Below are 19,876 nucleotides of genomic sequence, written 5' to 3'. Positions count from 1 at the left end.
TTGTGTCGTAACCGGTTAATTGATATAACTTACTTGTTTAGGTCAAGGCTAAGCAACTTTCATGCATACGTTACTTTGTGAAGTACTTTTATACTCGTGCACTCGAGGTGAGATCATAGTCCCACCTTTTCAACAACTTTTTATACTTTAAATTGTGGGCTGAGAAACATATACTTTGTTACATTTGGTGCTACTTACTTTTATACTTTGAACACAAGTACAAGGAAAACAAACATTCCACAGCGAGTTAGAACAAAAATCCTCAATTCGATTATCATTAGTTACACTTGCAGGGTGTAAGCGAGAACTTATATTGTGTGGCCATACGGGTTTGACAAACCCTCACTACGGACGGTTCGCTACCGTCTACGGGTGAAATATATTTTTGAGAAACAGTGTATGTTCTAACACTATAGTGATGGGGTTCAATGGAAGGAAACGTTAAGTCTTGATAATTGGGTGCTCGCGAACAATACTTTTGGAATGCAAACGATTTTGATAATCAACTATGAGAATACTAAATCTTGTGGTTCAAAAACAACGTTTACAAATACATCTATGATTTCACCAACGTTTTTCGTTGACAGTTTTCTATATGTTTCTCAGGTTCATACATGGCTATTTGATACATGCTTCCGCATACACTCTGATTATTTGCTTGGAGTCAAGATACATACATGCATACGCTAGTGATAGCACCTTTGGATTCAAACATATTGTTTACATACTTACGCTATTTATAGCAACTGTGTTTTTCAACTTATATTATGTCGCAAGTTATTTCATTTATACTTTATGACTTTTGTAAACTTAGACTTGTTGTCGAACGGTTTTGTAAACTAAACTTGCAAGTCTTGTACCTTTCAAATGAATGCGACATAATTTTGGTCAAACGAGTCTCATATAGGGACTACGACCACGTAACGGGACCTAAGTAGTCGGCGCCGTCAATGACGATTTGGTCGGGTCGCTACATTATTTATAAATAAATTTTAATAATAAATATTTCAACTTATCATATATATTCAAATAGATATTTAAACCAATAAGTTTAATGTACGGTATCAAATAATTAATACATTGTTACCTTTTCAAGTTATAGTATATATGTATCTATTTACATATAATTGTTCGCGAATCGTCGAAAACAACCGAAAGGTATTTAAATATATAAAAGTAGTTCAAAAATTTTGAGATTCAGTTTTACAGACTTTGCTTATCGTGTCGAAAATGTTAATCATACAAAGATTAAGTTTAAATTTAGTCGAAATTTCTGGGTCATCACAACTTTAACTGTAAATATTTTTATTCATGTTATATAATATTTGATGAAAATTATATGAATAAAATGAGTTTTAAATGTGTTTTCATCCATATAATTTTCATAAAATATGGAGTATATAAAAAAATAAAAATATTTACAGTCAAAGTTGACAAAAAAGGACTTTGAAAAGTTAACAATTGAATTTTTCTTTTAGCGAAAAAAACGAATACTCAAATAGAACCGAGGTCGTTTTTCAAAGGAAAACGCCCTCAACAGAGAAAACAAAAGGACACGAGAAATGGGGAAGCTCGCACTTAAAAAGCAAATATAAACTTTTTAAACTAGCCTCTCTAAAATACCGAAAAAATTCTTTGAGCATTTGAGCTAGCCCTTTAAAATTATGGTCTTGACTTTCCACATCACAAAAGTCAAAATTAGGAATATAAATCTTGCTTGCCACCTCACAAATTGGCCATCTTGTTCACTTTTTTCTTTTCTCCAACAAATCCCATAATTTGTTTCCTTATAAATTATTATCCTTCTTCAAAAACACTCTTTCCTCAATCAGGTTCTTCAAATTATAGAAAGTCATAGCTAAAGTCAAAGTCCAAATGAGTACAACAACAAAGTTCATAAAATGTGTCACAGTTGGAGATGGAGCTGTAGGAAAGACTTGTCTTCTTATTTCCTACACAAGCAATACTTTCCCAACTGTAACTTTCTTTTTCACACTCTTTGGATGTAATTTGATAAACTTTTCTTTTTCAACAAGAAAAAATTGTGTTTGCAGGATTATGTACCAACAGTTTTTGATAATTTCAGTGCAAATGTTGATGTTGATGGCCTAAGTGTCAATTTGGGCCTATGGGATACTGCAGGTACACCTATATTTCTCTATCTATTTATCTACATATATACAAGAACATGCAAATTTATGATAGATGTATCTATATATCATGATCAAAAGTGAGAAAGTGTATATGTGTGTGTGTGTGTTTTAATTTACACATGTGCATACATATTATGATCAAGATTTGTAATTACATCCTTCTACTACTGTCTTAAAAATTAAAATATGCATGTGTGTTAAAATCAAAATTGATACAATCCAGAGATGCATTAAAATTTAAAAAAAAAAAAAAGAGAGAGTTAAAACTAATATATATAAATAAGATAATTTATTATTAATCAATTCATTGGAGAATATACTATACATGAAATGAAGAATGTCATTTACTATGCAGCATTTTATAGTTATCATCATTTAATAATAATTGTGAAATACCCTTCACTGTCTTCTCTAGGTTATAAGCCAATAATTTAACTAGCTTATTTTGTTTTATATGAATTATCCTATTTTCTCTTGAAACAAACTTGAATAAAAATTGTTATATGTGACTAAATTTATTATAAAAATTGTAAAACTTATGTACGATTTATCAACTTGTTACAAATATGTAGAAAAACACTTGAAAACGAACTAGAATAATTCAATGATCTTAACATATCTTGTTGATACATTCTTTCAACCAACTGTTTTTTGTCCTGGCACAATATGAGATTATGAGTACATGCTTCGATCATGTGATAAAAACAACCTATTTACACATAACTTAATTAGTCAATTGATTTATCACTTGATATCACTAAAGAAATATGAGGTCACATGTTCAAATCTCACTAGCTGCATATCTTAAGGTGGTCAGGGAAATGTCAGAAATAGTCGCGGATATTAGTTCACAGTAATTCAACTATGAACACCAGACTCTTAATTTCACACAAACAATAGGAATTAAAGTGCAGAAAATTAAGAGAACACGAATTAGAAGAAAACCAATAATATATTAAGCACAATCGTGTTTTTTGATATATATAAAAACTGCAAACATAAACGTGTATTTATACAAGAAGAACCAAATCTTCCAGATTTGGTTTCTTAACAAACTACTCTACAAAATAGGAAAAGATATACAAGGATCAAAGCTAAACTTAAGGAGATTAATTCTGGAAGATAAACACAAAAACGCATCATCATATATCTTCTAAATATAAAAGAGATCTTCCAGAATCTTCAAATGGCTTTATCAACAAGAAATCATTCGGCAGTTGACTTTTGAAAACTTCAGACTCTAACATCATCTGCTCCTCAGACTCTAACATCATCAGACTCTAAAATCTGCAAAATACTTTGACTCATCAGATTAACTTTCCCAACAACCTCCCCCTATCTGATGATGTCAAAACAATTCAAGCTACTAACCCATCAACTTCTTGACCTCTCTTTCAATCAGCTTGCACTTATGCTTCATGTGTGAGATCTTCTTCATCATACTGATCTTGCTGTACAAGTGCATCAACAACTTTCTTCGAAAAGGTAAGGTCTGCAGAGATTCACACCTTGTCATCAAACTTAATAGCAGCTCAATATTAGCATCCTCAAACTGATCCACTCTAATCAACATTCTCCTTCCATTAGAAGTTTTAACCAGCAATGCATCCAAATACTCAACATAAAAATCATCTATAAACTCCATATGTTCAGAAACAGCATATGTATCAACTATCCTCTTGACCCTTCTTTCTTTCTTTCTCAAATTAAAGGCTTCACAGAAAACTTCATAATCCTTCAAACTAATAAACCCTTCTTCAAACACCAGATGCACAAACATAAAAATCCTCTTAAACACCTCACTTAAAATCACCCTGTCACCTTCACAACCTCTCAAACCAAATGCAATTCCTCTCCATTCACAAAATCCTAACCTCAATATTTGATTCAACTTCACCCTTAATCTTTTATCAGAAGCATGAGATAAAGTCAGAAACAAACACACTCCATCATACTCAGTCCTATCAATTTCAACCTTCAACACTTCTCCTTCATACCTTCTAAATCTAAACCTTTTATTCAACTTAGCTCTCAGATCATTCAAGACCGCAGGATTTTCAGAAATATCACCAGCAGATTCTGCAATCATCTCACCAACAGCTGCAACATTTTTACCCTTATCCTTAACACCACCAGCAACAATTTCATCACCAACAGTAACATTCTCAACCACATTTTCTGAAACCACAACCTCATCAACAACAATGTGCTCCCCCTCAATTTGATTCTCCCCCTCAACAGCAGCTCTCTTATTCTTATCACCAGCAACCTCTGCATCATCAACTCTCTTTCTTTTCTCCCCCTTTTTGACATCATCCACCTGAAGAGAAGATATGATTTCCCAGATTTCAGCTTGTTGATTTTTTAAAGTAACCAAATCAGAAGCAAACCCTGTAAAACAACTTTCTACCCCATCAACTTTCTTTTCCAATACATCCAACCTGTCATTAAACATCACCACAGAATTTGAATTACCAGCACCACCCTGCAACTCCCCAACCAACCTCCTCACCTCCATCAACTCTGATTTTGAAACAAAATTATTATTAAAGTTTTTAGAAAGATCAGACTGCACAACAGATAGTTTGTCATCAAACTTCTTAGTCAAATTAGTCAAAGCCTTATTCAAGCCAACCAATTCAACTGGTGCCCCAGTCTGACCTGCAGTGTCAATAGATGTGGGTATGGTTGGTATATCCTCATGACTTTCCTGTTGTGAAGAAAAGCAATCCTTGGATAAAGAAGGTGTTGAGGCCTGTACCACACCCTGTGACATGAGTGTGGCATTGGCAGCCTGTGCAAGAGTGTGTAAGGATGACATGCTCTGGAAAGGTAGTGACAGACTTAAGTCTGAGGTAGAAGTAGGTTTGGCCATTTCAGTAGGTTGTTGAATTTGGTTTGATGAGTCCAGGATTGGGACCTCTGTTTGTAAGTTAACTGAGGGGGTTGCATCAGTAACTGTAATGTGGGTATCCAAGTTAACTAACCTATCAGGTTTGGTTAAGGTCAAAGCACTGCTTGCAACAACCTCTAGCAGAGGTGAAGAAACAGTACTAGCACCATCTTGCCTAGTGAATTGTAATGGTGAATTCACAGGTGCTGAATCATCTAAGGGTTCAAGTATGGTGGTATTCTCTGTATGAACTGGTGAGTTCATAAGGTTGTTTGATGAAGATATTTGCTCAGTAGCAGTGGGTGAAGATGGGTTAGATTGAAGTGGTGTTTCTTCAACCATATCTTCAGCCTGCTCTGTTTGATTGACAATATGGGGTGGAGTAATTGGGGGGGTAGAAACTGAATGTTCAGATTCTGTTGAATGTTGTTGACCATTGTTGTGACCTTCTTCAGATTCTGATTGCTCAGATCCTGAAGAAGATGCCCCTTCAGATTCTGATTGCTCAGGATCTGCAGGTTGGTCTGCACGGCCCAAATTGACCCAATGCATCATAGCAGCTGTAAGAGGGACTTCTTGACCATCAACAATGTGCCTATGAAACATTTTGACACTGCATTCAGGTAAATACCTGTACTCATAGACATTAAAAGTTTGCAAACCATTGTACAAAATTGGTGTCATTGCTTGTTCAAACATTAGACTCATAAATCTTATGAATGGCACATTGTGATCTCTTAAAGGTTTTTCAGTAAGCACTAAGAGTTCATTAAAATACAGACGTGCAAAGTCTATATTTCTCCCTGTTACCATGGCATCAAAAATATGAGCCTCAAAATCATTTATTTCAGTTAGACTCCCACATTTAAAACTCAAACTTCTGATTATATTTGACAATAGAAACATCCACCTTGGACTGAACATACTGATTTTGACACTAGAATTGGTTAAGGGCTGACCAACTAGGTTAAAACAATTTCGTACAGCAGATTTTGCTGCTGTTCGAACAAAATTCTCATTAAAAGGAAGGTTTAAAGCAGCCCTTAAATGATTTTCAGTAATTGTTAAGGTGTTGTTACCATTCCTGTAAGTACCAGTAATTGACCTTGCTTCTCTGTTCCCATTACAAGTGTACCAGAACTCAGCCAGCATCTCAGGATACATCACCGTTGTCTTAAAGAAGGCATCCTTCAAAGGATGATTCCTCATAAACAGCATCAATTCCTCATATCCCTCATTAGCAAACCCTTCTGGAATTCTACCACAAGCTACCCTATTGTTCACCGATACCTGTACCTCCTTATTACCTCTAAAATCCTTTGCTCGATGCATCCTTTCAGTTGGTTCCAGAACAAAAGGGATGAATTTCATGTTCGCCATTGTAATCGCAAGAGAATTTCGAAAAACAGATGAGGGTTTTGAGATGATCGACTGATTTGACAAAAAAAAATTTAAACCCTATTAAATAATTCTGACACCGCCAAAAATTTTACCATTTACCTCCTCAAAAAGTTACAGTTTTGACCCTTTTATTATAAGAAATAGAATAAAGAAAAATAAACTTACCTAAAACAGAACAAGAAAAAAAAACTTTATTTGACTCAAGATAGAAAATAATTTACACAAAATTACATCAAAAATACACCAGAGTCACACCATCTCAGACTCTGAAATAGCATTACCTCATCCAGACTCATTAAAACATCAGACTCCGGAAGAGTCATCACTAGACAACATTTCACTAGATGGATTTAACATTCCAAGTTGTCCAAGAAGATAAAAATGCCTTTCTTCATTAAGTGCCTTAGTAAAAATATCTGCCAATTGATCCTTTGTACCAATATGCTTCAAATACACTTTGCCCTTTTCAACACAATCCCTTATAAAATGATGTCTGATTTCAATGTGCTTTGTTCTTGAGTGAAACACTGGATTCTCAGTAATAGCAATTGCACTCTCATTGTCACACATGATTGGAGTGTTGGACAATGTCAACCCAAAATCCAAAAGTTGATGTTGCATCCAAAGTAATTGAGCACAGCAGCTTCCTGCAGCAACATATTCAGCTTCTGCTGTAGAAGTAGCAACAGAGTTTTGCTTCTTACTAGACCAGCTAACCAGTTTTCCACCTAACAATTGACATCCACCAGAAGTGCTTTTCCTGTCTAACTTGCAACCTGCATAGTCTGCATCTGTGTAACCAATTAGATCAAACCCTGAGTCTTTGGGATACCAAAGACCCAGGTTAGGGGTACCTTTTAAGTACCTAAAAATCCTTTTCACAGCTTTGTAATGAGACTCCTTAGGGTCAGATTGGTAACGTGCACAAAGACATGTAGCAAACATTATATCAGGTCTACTTGCAGTTAAGTATAACAAAGATCCAATCAAACCTCTATAGGTTGATTGACAAGTGGGTTTACCAGACTCATCCTTATCAAGTTTTTCAGAAATGCTCATTGGTGTTCTTATAGAAGAACAATTTTTGAAACCATATTTGTCTAACATGTTAGCAATATAGTTACTCTGGTTTATAAAAATACCCTCAGAACTTTGTTTTATTTGCAACCCAAGAAAATAGTTTAATGTACACAAATTACTCATTCTATACTCTTTTGACATAATATCAGAAAACCATTTTCCCAAGTTAGGATTAGTAGACCCAAATATAATGTCATCTACATAAATTTGAACAAGTAGCACATCACCTTTGTCCTTTTTGACAAACAAAGTCTTGTCAATAGCTCCTCTGGAAAAATTATTTTCTAGAAGAAATGTTGACAAGGTATCATACCAGGCTCTTGGAGCTTGCTTCAGACCATACAATGCCTTTTTCAATTTGTAAACATGTTTTGGAAATTTCTTACTTACATAACCAGGAGGTTGTTTCACATACACCTCTTCTTGCAAAACTCCATTCAAGAAAGCACTCTTCACATCCATTTGAGATACCTTAAACCCTTTGTGAGCAGCATGAGACAAAAACAATCTGATAGCTTCAATTCTAGCCACAGGAGCAAAAGTCTCATCATAATCTATCCCTTCTTCTTGCCTGTACCCTTGAGCAACCAACCTTGCCTTATTTCTGATAACAATACCATCTTTATCCACCTTGTTCCTGAATACCCATTTTGTGCCAATGATAGTTTTATCATCAGGCTTTGGAACCAATTCCCATACTTCATTCCTTTCAAACTCTGTAAGTTCTTCAGTCATAGCCTCATTCCAGTCATCATCACCTAGTGCCTCATCAATCTTCTTAGGCTCAATAAGTGAAAGAAAACTTGAAAACAAACAGAAATTAGCTATGGCAGATTCAGACACAGCAGCCTGATTAGAAGAACTAGTCTTGGGTAACCCTGTAGTATCCACAACATAATCATCAAGATGCTTTGGATGAACTATGCTTCTTGAAGATCTTCTGATAGGTACAATGGGATCTGAGGTGGTATCTGATGATTGGCCACTCTCTTGATTAACAACAATCTCTTCTTCTTGTGTAGATTCTTCTGTATGAACACCTTCAGCAATAATATTTTTAGAGTCTGACCACTGTTCATCAGACTCAGACTCTGAATCCAGAGTCTGAACAATGTTCTCTGAAATTAACTTAGACATTTCTTCAAGTGCAGAATTCTCAGAATTGGATGATTGATCCATTTCTAAGGAGCTTTCATCAAAAGAAACATTGATAGATTCTTCAATCTTCATTCTCCTCTGATTGTAAACTCTATAAGCTTTAGATACAGAAGAATATCCCATAAAAATACCTTCATCAGACTTTGGCTTCATCTTATCAAGCTGATCTCTTTGATTTAAAATGTAGCACTTACACCCAAAAACTTGAAAATAATGAATAGTAGGCACCTTTTTGTGATATAACTCATAAGGAGTTTTACCATGTTTCTTCACAATCAGTGACCTATTTTGAGTGTAACATGCTGTGTTTACAGCTTCAGCCCAGAACCTTAAAGCTACATTCGATTGACATAGCATAGTTCTAGCTGCTTCAATAAGGGTTCTGTTTCTTCTTTCAGCAACTCCATTCTGTTGAGGAGTTCTTACAGCAGAGAAGTTTTGACCAATTCCAGATTCTTCACAAAAATCAATTAAAGTAACATTTTTGAACTCAGTACCATGATCACTTCTTAACTGTTTAACAAGAATACCCTTTTGAACCTGCTCTCTTTTGATCAACCTGATGATTTCTTCAGGAGCATCACTCTTTGCAGCCAAGAAAATAACCCAAGTAAATCTGGAATACTCATCAACAATCACAAGAGTATACCTTTTTCCACCCAAACTACTAGTATTCATTGGACCAAACAGATCCATATGAAGCATGTGAAGTGGATCACAAATGGTAGCCAGGGTTTTTGAAGGAAACTTGGTTTTGGTTTGTTTACCCATAATACAAGCAGAACATGGCTTATCTTTCTTAAAGGGTTGCTGTGGAAGACCTCTCACCAATTTCTTCTTAGACAGCTCATTTATATTCTTAAAATTAAGATGAGAAAGTCTTTTATGCCACAGCCAATTTAGCTCATTTACAGTCTGAGAATACAAACATGTCTCAATACCAGAATTAACAGAATTCAGATCCAATACATACACATTCTGATGTCTCCAGGCCACAAGTGTTGGCCTACCTTTTGGATCATAAATAATACCAGCTTTCTTTCTGATTCTTATTTCACAGTCTTCATCAGCAATTTGACTAACACTTAGCAGATTATGCATCAACCCTTCAACTAAGGCAACTTTCATCAAAGTAACACTACCAGCTTTCACAGTACCATAACCAACTGTCTTTGCAACAGAATTATCACCATATCTCACAGGAGGACCCTTCTCTTCTACAAACTCTACAAGATGTTCTTTGCATCCAGTCATATGTCTTGAGCAGCCACTATCCAGATACCACTTACTACCCTGCTACACAAGACACAAACAACTACACAATTAATTCTTGGAGGGAACCCACTTTTCAGTGGGTTCAATAGGAGAATCTTTTACTCTCCATACAAAAGCTTTGTTACCAATCCAGATCAACTTGTCTTTAACAGATTTCAAAACACTTTCACTTTCACAGACTTTGGGTTTCCAACACTTTTCAATTCTCTTTGGAAGACAACATGTACTCTTAACAGGAGATTTCTCTTTACTTTTGATTACATTATTAAGTTTTGAAATTTCCTTTTTAAGTTTTCGAATAGTCTTAGTCTGTTTGGACTTTGACTTTCTTTTTGACCTTTTAGAATCTGGACTGGTACTAGTAACAGAAGATAAATCAGATATGTCCTTGCAACTTGACTCATGGGTGATAGACTCCTGGTCAGAACATTCACTTTTAATTTTCAAATCTAAACTGTTAGAGTCTGAAGATTTCTCAAGTTCAGACTCTGATTGACTTTTACTTTCTGACCAGTTAGAGTCTGATGGTAACAAAATTTCAGACTCTAAAGGATCTCTGCTCTCAAGTACAATGATGTCTAAAGGCTCAACAGGATCTAATGATTTTACAAAAGCATTTGTCAAAATCTTTTTATCACCATCAAACTTTACAAAAGTATCTGGTAAAATATCAGGTTTAAATCTATTAGGATCAGCTTCCACATTATTGTCTAATATGTAGTTTTCACCTAATATAGCCTTAACATCATCTGGAATTTGTTTGGCAATAGCATCAGAATTCTTTTTAGAAGATACACACCAAGATCTACAAATTGACTCATAATGTTTTGACCTTTTAATTGATCTTCCTAATTCTGTATTTAATCTTTTAGTTTCTTCAGCATATGCCATTTTATAAGTGTCTAATTCAGCCTCACACGATTTTAATCCTTTAATTTCAGCATCTTTTTCCATAATTGACTGTTTAAGATCAAAGATTTGTGTTCTTAACCTATCAATGTCTTCTAAACACCACTTAAAGTCAAGCAACAAGTACTGAAACATTCTCACTTTTTCATTATCAAAATAGTTCACAAAGTTTTGTACCTTATAGGCAGAAATTTTATTACAAGAACTATCCATATCCATCTTCTCAATAGCCTTCAGATCCTCTTCAAAATTACTGGATCCACCAACCATTTCAGTTAAAGCCATAAAACACTTGTCTTCCTCATCATCTGATGATGAATCTTCATCCTCCCATGTTTCAGTATACAAAGCCTTCTCCTGTTCTTTACCCTTTGCCTTCTCAGCTTCATTCTTTAATTTCTTGTACTTCAACTTGTACTTTCTTGCTTTGTCAACAGACTTGTAGGAATCTGAACCTCCTTCAACCTTAGACCAGCAATCAGCAGCTATATGCCCTATCTTACCACACTTGAAACACTTAGCTTTCTTTGGATCAAATGAACTCTTACCTTTACCCTTCTTAAAACCAAACTTTCTTTGCTCAACTCTCTGAGCCAAAAGAGCTATCTGGGCCTCCAGATCATCATCTTCCTCATCTTCTTCAGATTCACTATCATCAGAAGTTTCATCATCCTCAGATTCAACCTTACTAGAGTAACTGGAGAACAACTGTTTGTTCTTCTTTGTAGTAGCCACCAAAGCTGCCTCTGGATCTTTAGCAACCTTCTTAACATTGATCTTGTTCTTCAACTGTGTTTCTTCAAAATTTGATAGAATACCAAACAACTCACTTAGCTCATACCCTTCAATCTTCTCACTTATTACCATAGAAGTAATAACCGATTCAAAGTTTGAAGGTAGTAATTCAATGAACTTTTGACACAAAACTTGTTGTGTCTTTTCTATACCAACACTTTCAAGATCATTTATCAAAACCTGAAACCTTGAGTGGAGATCACTTAAGGATTCTTTAGGCTCAGCAGCAAAGTTTTCATAGCATCTGATCAGATTCTTTCTCTTTTGAGTCTTAACAACTGTGACTCCTTCATAATCATTAAGTAAAAGATCCCACATAGCTTTAGCAGTCTTGGCATGACTAATTTTCCTGAGAATAGGAACAGTGACAGCATTACCAATAATACTTCTTATTTTGCTGTCAAGCTTAAACTTTATAGCTTCTGCTTCTGTCCATCTTTCTCTTGGAGTTGAACGAAAATAAGCAGGTTGTGCAGCAACAGTATCTGATCCAGGAACAGCATCGACCATTTGACCTGGTGTAATGGGTCCTGTGGTAAGGACAGTTTCTGCATCTTCATGAACAGATCCAAGAAACCATAGAACTTTTAGCTTCCATGTTGCAAAGTCTGTGCCATCAAAAATCGGCACACCTTTTCCAGCCATGACTGGAGTAACAATTGTACTGGTAGACATCTTGATTTCTTCAAAGATGAAAAATAGATCGTTTTAAAGATTACCTTTGACGGATTTACACCTAACCTGGCTCTGATACCAGTTATTAGTTCACAGTAATTCAACTATGAACACCAGACTCTTAATTTCACACAAACAATAGGAATTAAAGTGCAGAAAATTAAGAGAACACGAATTAGAAGAAAACCAATAATATATTAAGCACAATCGTGTTTTTGATATATATAAAAACTGCAAACATAAACGTGTATTTATACAAGAAGAACCAAATCTTCCAGATTTGGTTTCTTAACAAACTACTCTACAAAATAGGAAAAGATATACAAGGATCAAAGCTAAACTTAAGGAGATTAATTCTGGAAGATAAACACAAAAACGCATCATCATATATCTTCTAAATATAAAAGAGATCTTCCAGAATCTTCAAATGGCTTTATCAACAAGAAATCATTCGGCAGTTGACTTTTGAAAACTTCAGACTCTAACATCATCTGCTCCTCAGACTCTAACATCATCAGACTCTAAAATCTGCAAAATACTTTGACTCATCAGATTAACTTTCCCAACAGCGGATAATTCTGTTTGATCGCGTGCATCTTACATCTGAGTGAAAATACTATTCTTCATGGTAGCCGGGAAGACCTAACATCATTAGTAGTATATTACTAAAGAAGAAGAGAATACAATTGCTACTTTAGATTATCGGACCACATGACAATGATTGGGCTATACTAAAAGTATATCACAACATGAATTTAGCTCAAACTTTCCATAAGGATAAAAGTACCTTTTGGCCTATTGGTATGATGGTATCATACCAAGATTTAAAAGTAACCATGTGAACTTGCCTCCAATATGATGTCATTCCATCACAATCTTTAGCGTAACCATTACAATTTTCGCGCTTAGAATGATGATCCAACATTTTGTCTAGTACAATCCGTTATGTGTTACATGAAATAAAAATTAGTTATTTCAAACAAACATTTATCACAAATTAACTTATTTGTTGACTTTCAGGTCAAGAAGACTACAACAGATTGAGGCCTCTTAGCTACCGAGGAGCCGATGTTTTCATCCTCGCTTTCTCATTAATAAGTAGACCTAGTTTCGAAAACATTTCTAAAAAGGTCTGTTCATATATGTTCCAACCGACGTTTTGTATATTTACCGTTTCTTCGAGTCATATCCTAGATTTTACCATATTTTAGCTTACTTTATTTGTGTATTTTATGGTTTAAATGATGACTTTAGTGACTCACTCATTTTTATTGATTATGTTTTCATGTCTCTTCTTTTGCTTTTCTTTCGTTGTTGAAATCAATTAGTGGGTCCCAGAGTTACGACATTATGCCCCGTCAGTGCCCATTGTCCTTGTGGGGACTAAATTAGGTTAGTGGTGACACATTCTTTTTTTCTTCGACATTAATCGCTGTTTTATTTCGTGAATTAAGTTCGGTAATTCTGTTATTGCAGATTTGAGGGAAGACAAAATGTTTCTAATGGATTATCCAGGGGCTTGTACTATATCAACATCACAGGTAACACCCTTTAAGTAATTAGCTTCTTTTTTTTTCAAGAAAAAAAGTTGGAACGTTCCGGTTGCACCCAACAAAATCCAAATCAAAAGCTTCGAGTGATCTCCAAAAGATGTAATCAGGTTAATATTGATCGGCACGTTTGGTTAACGAATCCGGGTCTTGTAATAATGTAATTATATGTTGGTTATGGTTAAGGTTGAGATGCCTTCTCGGCCTCTTAACCTGGTGTGTCGTGACTATTTAGCATAGTAGTAGCTCTGTAGCTCCCCCTTGGGATTGAACTTGGCTCATGTGGATGGTTGTATCTTCGAATTCTATTATTAATTTTATGTTTGTCTTAAAAAAAAAAAAGAATTCCAAAGTTGTGACTTGTGGGGATTGAACTTGAGTCTTCAATAGAAATTTCCAAGCCTCCAACCAACAATTCACCACCTTGAAATTCTTTATGTAATAACTTATATAAAACATTTAAATAAGAATGAATTTCATATAAATATTAGAAATTTTTATCAAAATTTTATTATAGACCTAAAATTATATGATCCTTTTATTTTTCTTGTTTGGTTCCCCTACATAGAATTTTTCAAATTATTAGATTGTTCTTTATATTTTACTTCAAACCATAAGTTGATGCAGAGCATTGTTGTCGTGCATTGTTTATGATGTAGATCATTTTTTTCCTTTATTCTTTGTATTTATTTATTTATTATTATTAATTTTTTTTTTTTTTCAGGGTGAAGAGCTAAAGAAGCAAATAGGGGCAGTGGGTTATGTTGAGTGCAGCTCTAAAACACAACAGGTTTTTCTTTTTTTCGTTTCAAGCTTAATAATCGCAAGTTTCATTTTCTATATTCATATGATGCGTTGATGATTTGTATGTTATAAATATTCGATGTATTACCAATGCTTGTATCTAATTACACAAACTTATATAACATGGCCATACATAATGAGTTCAAATTGTGTTACTCTTTCACTTCATCTTAATTCAAAATCTGAACTTTTGAGTAAACATTTTTTTTTTGGTTGTATGCAGAATGTAAAGACCGTCTTTGATGTGGCGATCAAAGCAGTCCTTCAACCTCCGAAAACAAGAAAACAAAAGAAAAAACATAAAGTGTGTCTTATACTCTGATAAAGTTTCTGATCACGAAAACTAACTGGCACTGTAAATAAAACGTCGTAGATCCATAATGTAGAACTCATCTATGCACGTTATTTGAATCTGTAGTAGCTTTTCTAATGCCATATATTTATGCAATCCATTTGTGAATGCTTGTTGATAATAATGATTTCCACAATCTTTTGATATGGAAAATATAAAATTTATTTTTTTATGTTTTCACTCTTTTTCTTGTGGGGTGGTTGCTTGGTGGGTGAGGTGGGGTTGCTCTTGGGTTCATCTGCTTTTTTCACACTAAGAATATGAAAATTTTATTTATTTAGATGACATGTTTATATTTGATCAATGCATGAAGTTGTGCAATATACATCCAATTTATAAAATTTATTGATGTACTTTTTAGAAATTTGTAATGTGACGAATAACCTAACAAATAACACAAACACTCAAATACATTCGAATTCGAATTATATTTGATTCAAGATTTTTCATTATTCGAATTCAACAACTAAAGTTTACAATCATTTAAAACCAAACTCACAAGTTACTTTGATTACAATAACAATTTATTTTTACAATGTCGCCTACTTGCCACAAATGCCAAATAATTATAAGATTCAAACATTAAAACAGAAACCAATTCACTTCAAGTCCTAATAGGTTATTCGTCAAGGGAACAAATCTCAAGCAGCCATAGCATCGGCTTCTTCTCGATGATCTCTAGCTTTACCTTTGCGGTTCCAAATCGGGGTTGTCTCAATAAGCTGATGAGGAACAAGTCGTCTTTCACGCTTAGTGAGTTTTTTGAAATTGTGAACTTTTAGTCTAGCTATTTCTGCTTCCTCTTCGGGCGTTATTTCTCTTAAAACGACTGTGAGTCTGCACTCGGCTCTCACTCTTACTCCACTTCTTCCTTTTGCATGATATGAAATCCTTTTCTTGAAAAATCCTTTACCAACAAATGCTTCGGCTGTAACATACAAAACCATATTTGAGTAACAAAATTCTCCACGTCACAAATTGACCCGTTATTACTTATAAATGTGATGTGATGTGATACTGGCTAAGTTATATATCTAGCGGGTACATTGAAAAAATTACTTAAAATACATGTTCAAGATGTTATCTGATTCAATTTGGAAGTATAGCTAATTTAAAAAGAAATTATTTTGGTTTTACTTATATTACCAACAATAAGACGATCAGCATCAAATCCATAATTGTGTGTGGCATTTGCTCGAGCTGAATGGATAACCTACAAGGAAGGTCACCATTTAATAAGTATATATCAAACTTTATGAACAGTGCAACGAAAAACAGCTATAGTGAAATGAAAATGATACAAGTACTCAGTACTTTCATGTACTTCGTAACCCAAAAAGTTAACAATATTAAATGTAAGCAAAGGCTGATATGCTTATGTGAGAAAGCAACATAAAACCAGTCCAGTTTTGACATGTACATATAAGTTAATCTTTTGACCAGAACCCACATTGACATGTTAGCCCAACCCATCCATTTTTCCACCCCTAATCTTTGTTATGGTAATGAATTTTGCCAAAAGTGTTGGAGTTATTCATATTTAATAACGTCAACACAACAGCAAGTTATTACCTGGTAAACAGTTTTCGATGCACGTTTTACTGTCAATTGCAACTGCAATAGTGCATCCTCAACACGCATGCCACGGACCAATGTTGCAACCAAGTTCAACTTCTTCGGGCTCTGCAACCAGCAAGTGTATAAAGTAAAACATAGTGTCATGGCATAAGACTAATTGCACCTTAATAACATTATGTTACCAAATCATCAAGTATCATGCCATCAAATCAAATATTCCTAATCATTAGCGAGGACCAGAGGTGAAAATTTCCACACAGTTACTTATGAACAGGGCAACTTGGATTATATGCAATCATAAGCACAACCCCGAGTCGCTTTTATTCAAAAATTTAGTAAGTAGTAACATAGTTTTCTTGATCACAGATTTGTGTTGTTTTCTATGTACCAGAAAGGACCCCAAGAAAACGTTTTCAATGCAACCCGCCCGTTTTACACACACTAAACGACACTAATCAACCGAATCTCCTTTGACCTGTAACCTAGACTACATAAATTTTACCAAGACTAACAATTATCTTCCCTGTATTGGAGCACCTATATTCAGTATTTAATTTTGATAAAGTTTATTTATACAAATATACTAAAAGCTAAAAACCGATCCTCCGTTTTACATCTTTGATTTTTGGTTTATACCATACAAAAGTACAAAATATGGCCCACGAATACATCATATTACCATACATCCTATAACAGATGATCTGAAGAAGTTAAACACCTATGTGACGTTCACATACTTTAGAATTTTTGCCGTGCATACTACAAACTAACTGGGTAATTAGTGCTTGAAGAATGAGAATCGATTGGCAAGGCATGCCTGTTTTATTTTTTTGAGAATTGCTTGGACTTTAGAAGGTTTAGAGATAGCTTTCTCTGCTTCAGTTTGCCCACTGCCTATGGCCAACTGCGGTGTCAAAGGAGATGGGCCCGGGGTTGCTTCAGATGAAAGTAATCTCCTTGTACTAGCAAATCCCTGCCACAATAAATTAAAAAGAACATTTAGTTTCATAATATGAAATTGTTCAAAGATGAACAATTTTCTGATGCAAATCAGATCAAAAACATTACCAACTGCTGAAAATTGTGATATACAGGTCTTGAAACATTTGTTGGAGGAACCCATAGGCCGTGTAAGTGAGGTGCCAAACCTGTAAAACAATAATATTATTTATGCTCTGTTAAATGCTATTAACAGTTGCAGCATGCAATTGATCGAATAGGCTAAAGGTCACCTAAGTGTAATTAATGCACAAAACCACCTAAACTATATTAATAAAAAGGTTAAATTTCTATAGAATTAATACATTTTTGTTAATCATATTTGACACATTGATTACTAATAATAAGTTTTCTATAACATCATCACAAAAGATGGTTTAAGGAAACTCAATTTGTCAGGTAGCAAAAACATCATCACATACCCGCTCAACCGAACTTGTTTTGACTCATGACCCAACTTGTCCAACCCTACCATTTTGCTAGTTGTAATTACAGCAATTATTAGATATTTTACAATATTCACCTTGAGATGACGATAGTTTCAATGGAGAACTGGAATAGTTGGCATGAGTGTAACTGCTACTTTTAACTTGTTTTCCAACCTGTCGAAGTATGGATTGTACATGACGGTGCCAGCCTACCATGACTTGTGCTACAAGAAAGTCTTCACCAAGAACTCCAAGCTAAATGCTTTTATGAGCTACAGATAATAATGAAATAAACATTATACCGTGATGAGATGATGAGGTAATTAACAAAAAAAAAAACTCGTAAGATGATGGTGTAACCAATGCATTAGCAGATTAACATAACCATGCTTGTTAATAATTAGTTAGCTAACATATATAAACCTATAGAAATAGAGCCACTCAAAAAGTAGATTCGTTAAAGAATAACTCCACTCAGAGTCTCAGAGTATGCATATAGCTTACGAGTACAGTCTCTACTATAGTTAACATTTACACGTAATCTTATTGGTAATATTTGAACAGTGAATTGCCTACATATAACTGGAAATATATAATTGTTACATCAACAATTGTTTATCTTGACTAAAAGGACATTCTTTGAGCTTCTGTACTCATCAACAAAGTAGGAAAGAAAGATATTAACACAACCCGTATAAATTGTAACTTATTTGTTACGAATATTACATTATTAAACGGATTCCTCGTATATCACCACACGATGTTTAACTGTTGGATAAGAAATCCAGCGGTCCTACAAACAAGTAAACTAAGCAAATTATCCATGTTATAATCTAATTTTACATTGCAGATGTTCAAGTCCAAACACATATGACCCAGATACTTTTTAAAAACTAAAGAACCATCACAGTATCCATCCTAAGTACTCATATTAATGGTTCTAATAACTCGAGAAGATTATTGAAGTACCCCATCTCACAGCATATATGTTCAACAAGAAAGGCAACATAATAGGAATTATCATGCCGAATAATCTCGTTTTCAATGGCCTCATTTGTGGTTGATTTATATAGTTAGTAACCAATCATAGATATCTTGCTCAGGCATTTCATCAAACACCTCCTATGCACTTCCTTAATCACAAATTTTCACCAAAAACTCTTAATCCTAATTCATTCAAATCAACAGTGATCAACCTACAAACATTTCATTTTGTCAAACGCATCTAAAAAAAAAACTAATTCTGCTATATATACGTTAGTGACTATTATACCATGTAATATACCTAAACACAAATTCAACGATAAGAATATATTCACAAATCATGAGCTAATAGAATCATGAAACAGTATATAAAATGCACAATTACAAGGAAACGTACATGTGCCGGAGATAAATATCGACGGCAGGAAGTAGTGGCGTTGCGTCTATGAGCGGCGGTGTTTATTTCTCAGAGTAAAAATATGAAGCCCTTTATGTTCAATAAGGTTGGCGCTAAGTGATAGTGATTTAACTAAAAAAATTAAAAGATATTATATATTTTAAATCGGGTAATAGCTAGTGTATGTATTCATGTATATTATCCTATCAAACTTTCTCCAAATGATATGTTATGTTATGGCACTCGCTTGCCTACAATGATAAAGGCACGGTAACGAAAGAAATATGTTAAAAGAAAGAATGAAAAGTAAAGTAAGAAAGGGAGAAAAAAAATAAAAAAAAGAATGAAAGTAAAGTGAAAAAAAAAAAAAAAAAATTGAAAAAAAAATGATGAATAGTGGTCGGCCACTATTGATGAATGGTGACCGACCAATAGGAAGGGAGTA

At 34.3% G+C, this 19,876-nt stretch overlaps 2 protein-coding genes across 2 annotated transcripts; one reads left to right on the top strand and one right to left on the bottom strand.

Annotated features, from left to right (window-relative positions):
- Window positions 1-1,875: 1,875 nt before the first annotated feature.
- LOC139862665 (rac-like GTP-binding protein RAC2) lies at window positions 1,876-15,106 on the top strand. The gene is made up of 7 exons (XM_071851289.1): window positions 1,876-1,977; window positions 2,055-2,142; window positions 13,360-13,469; window positions 13,668-13,731; window positions 13,816-13,880; window positions 14,614-14,679; window positions 14,917-15,106. Exons 1-7 carry the CDS (start codon window positions 1,876-1,878, stop codon window positions 15,013-15,015), a joined length of 594 nt encoding a protein of 197 aa, XP_071707390.1. The 3' UTR covers window positions 15,016-15,106.
- A 382-nt stretch (window positions 15,107-15,488) lies between these two features.
- Window positions 15,489-19,551, bottom strand: LOC139862664 (uncharacterized). The gene is made up of 7 exons (XM_071851288.1): window positions 19,432-19,551; window positions 18,146-18,322; window positions 17,692-17,771; window positions 17,441-17,596; window positions 16,618-16,728; window positions 16,192-16,258; window positions 15,489-15,973 (listed from the first exon to the last, which is right to left on the bottom strand). Exons 2-7 carry the CDS (start codon window positions 18,264-18,266, stop codon window positions 15,687-15,689), a joined length of 822 nt encoding a protein of 273 aa, XP_071707389.1. The 5' UTR covers window positions 18,267-18,322; window positions 19,432-19,551; the 3' UTR covers window positions 15,489-15,686.
- Between the last annotated feature and the right edge of the window lie 325 nt (window positions 19,552-19,876).

Source organism: Rutidosis leptorrhynchoides, chromosome 8 (assembly GCF_046630445.1).
Source record: "Rutidosis leptorrhynchoides isolate AG116_Rl617_1_P2 chromosome 8, CSIRO_AGI_Rlap_v1, whole genome shotgun sequence".
NCBI classification, from domain to species: domain Eukaryota; kingdom Viridiplantae; phylum Streptophyta; class Magnoliopsida; order Asterales; family Asteraceae; genus Rutidosis; species Rutidosis leptorrhynchoides.
Note: the sequence above shows the minus strand (reverse complement) of the source record. Positions and strands in the feature narration are given on the sequence as shown.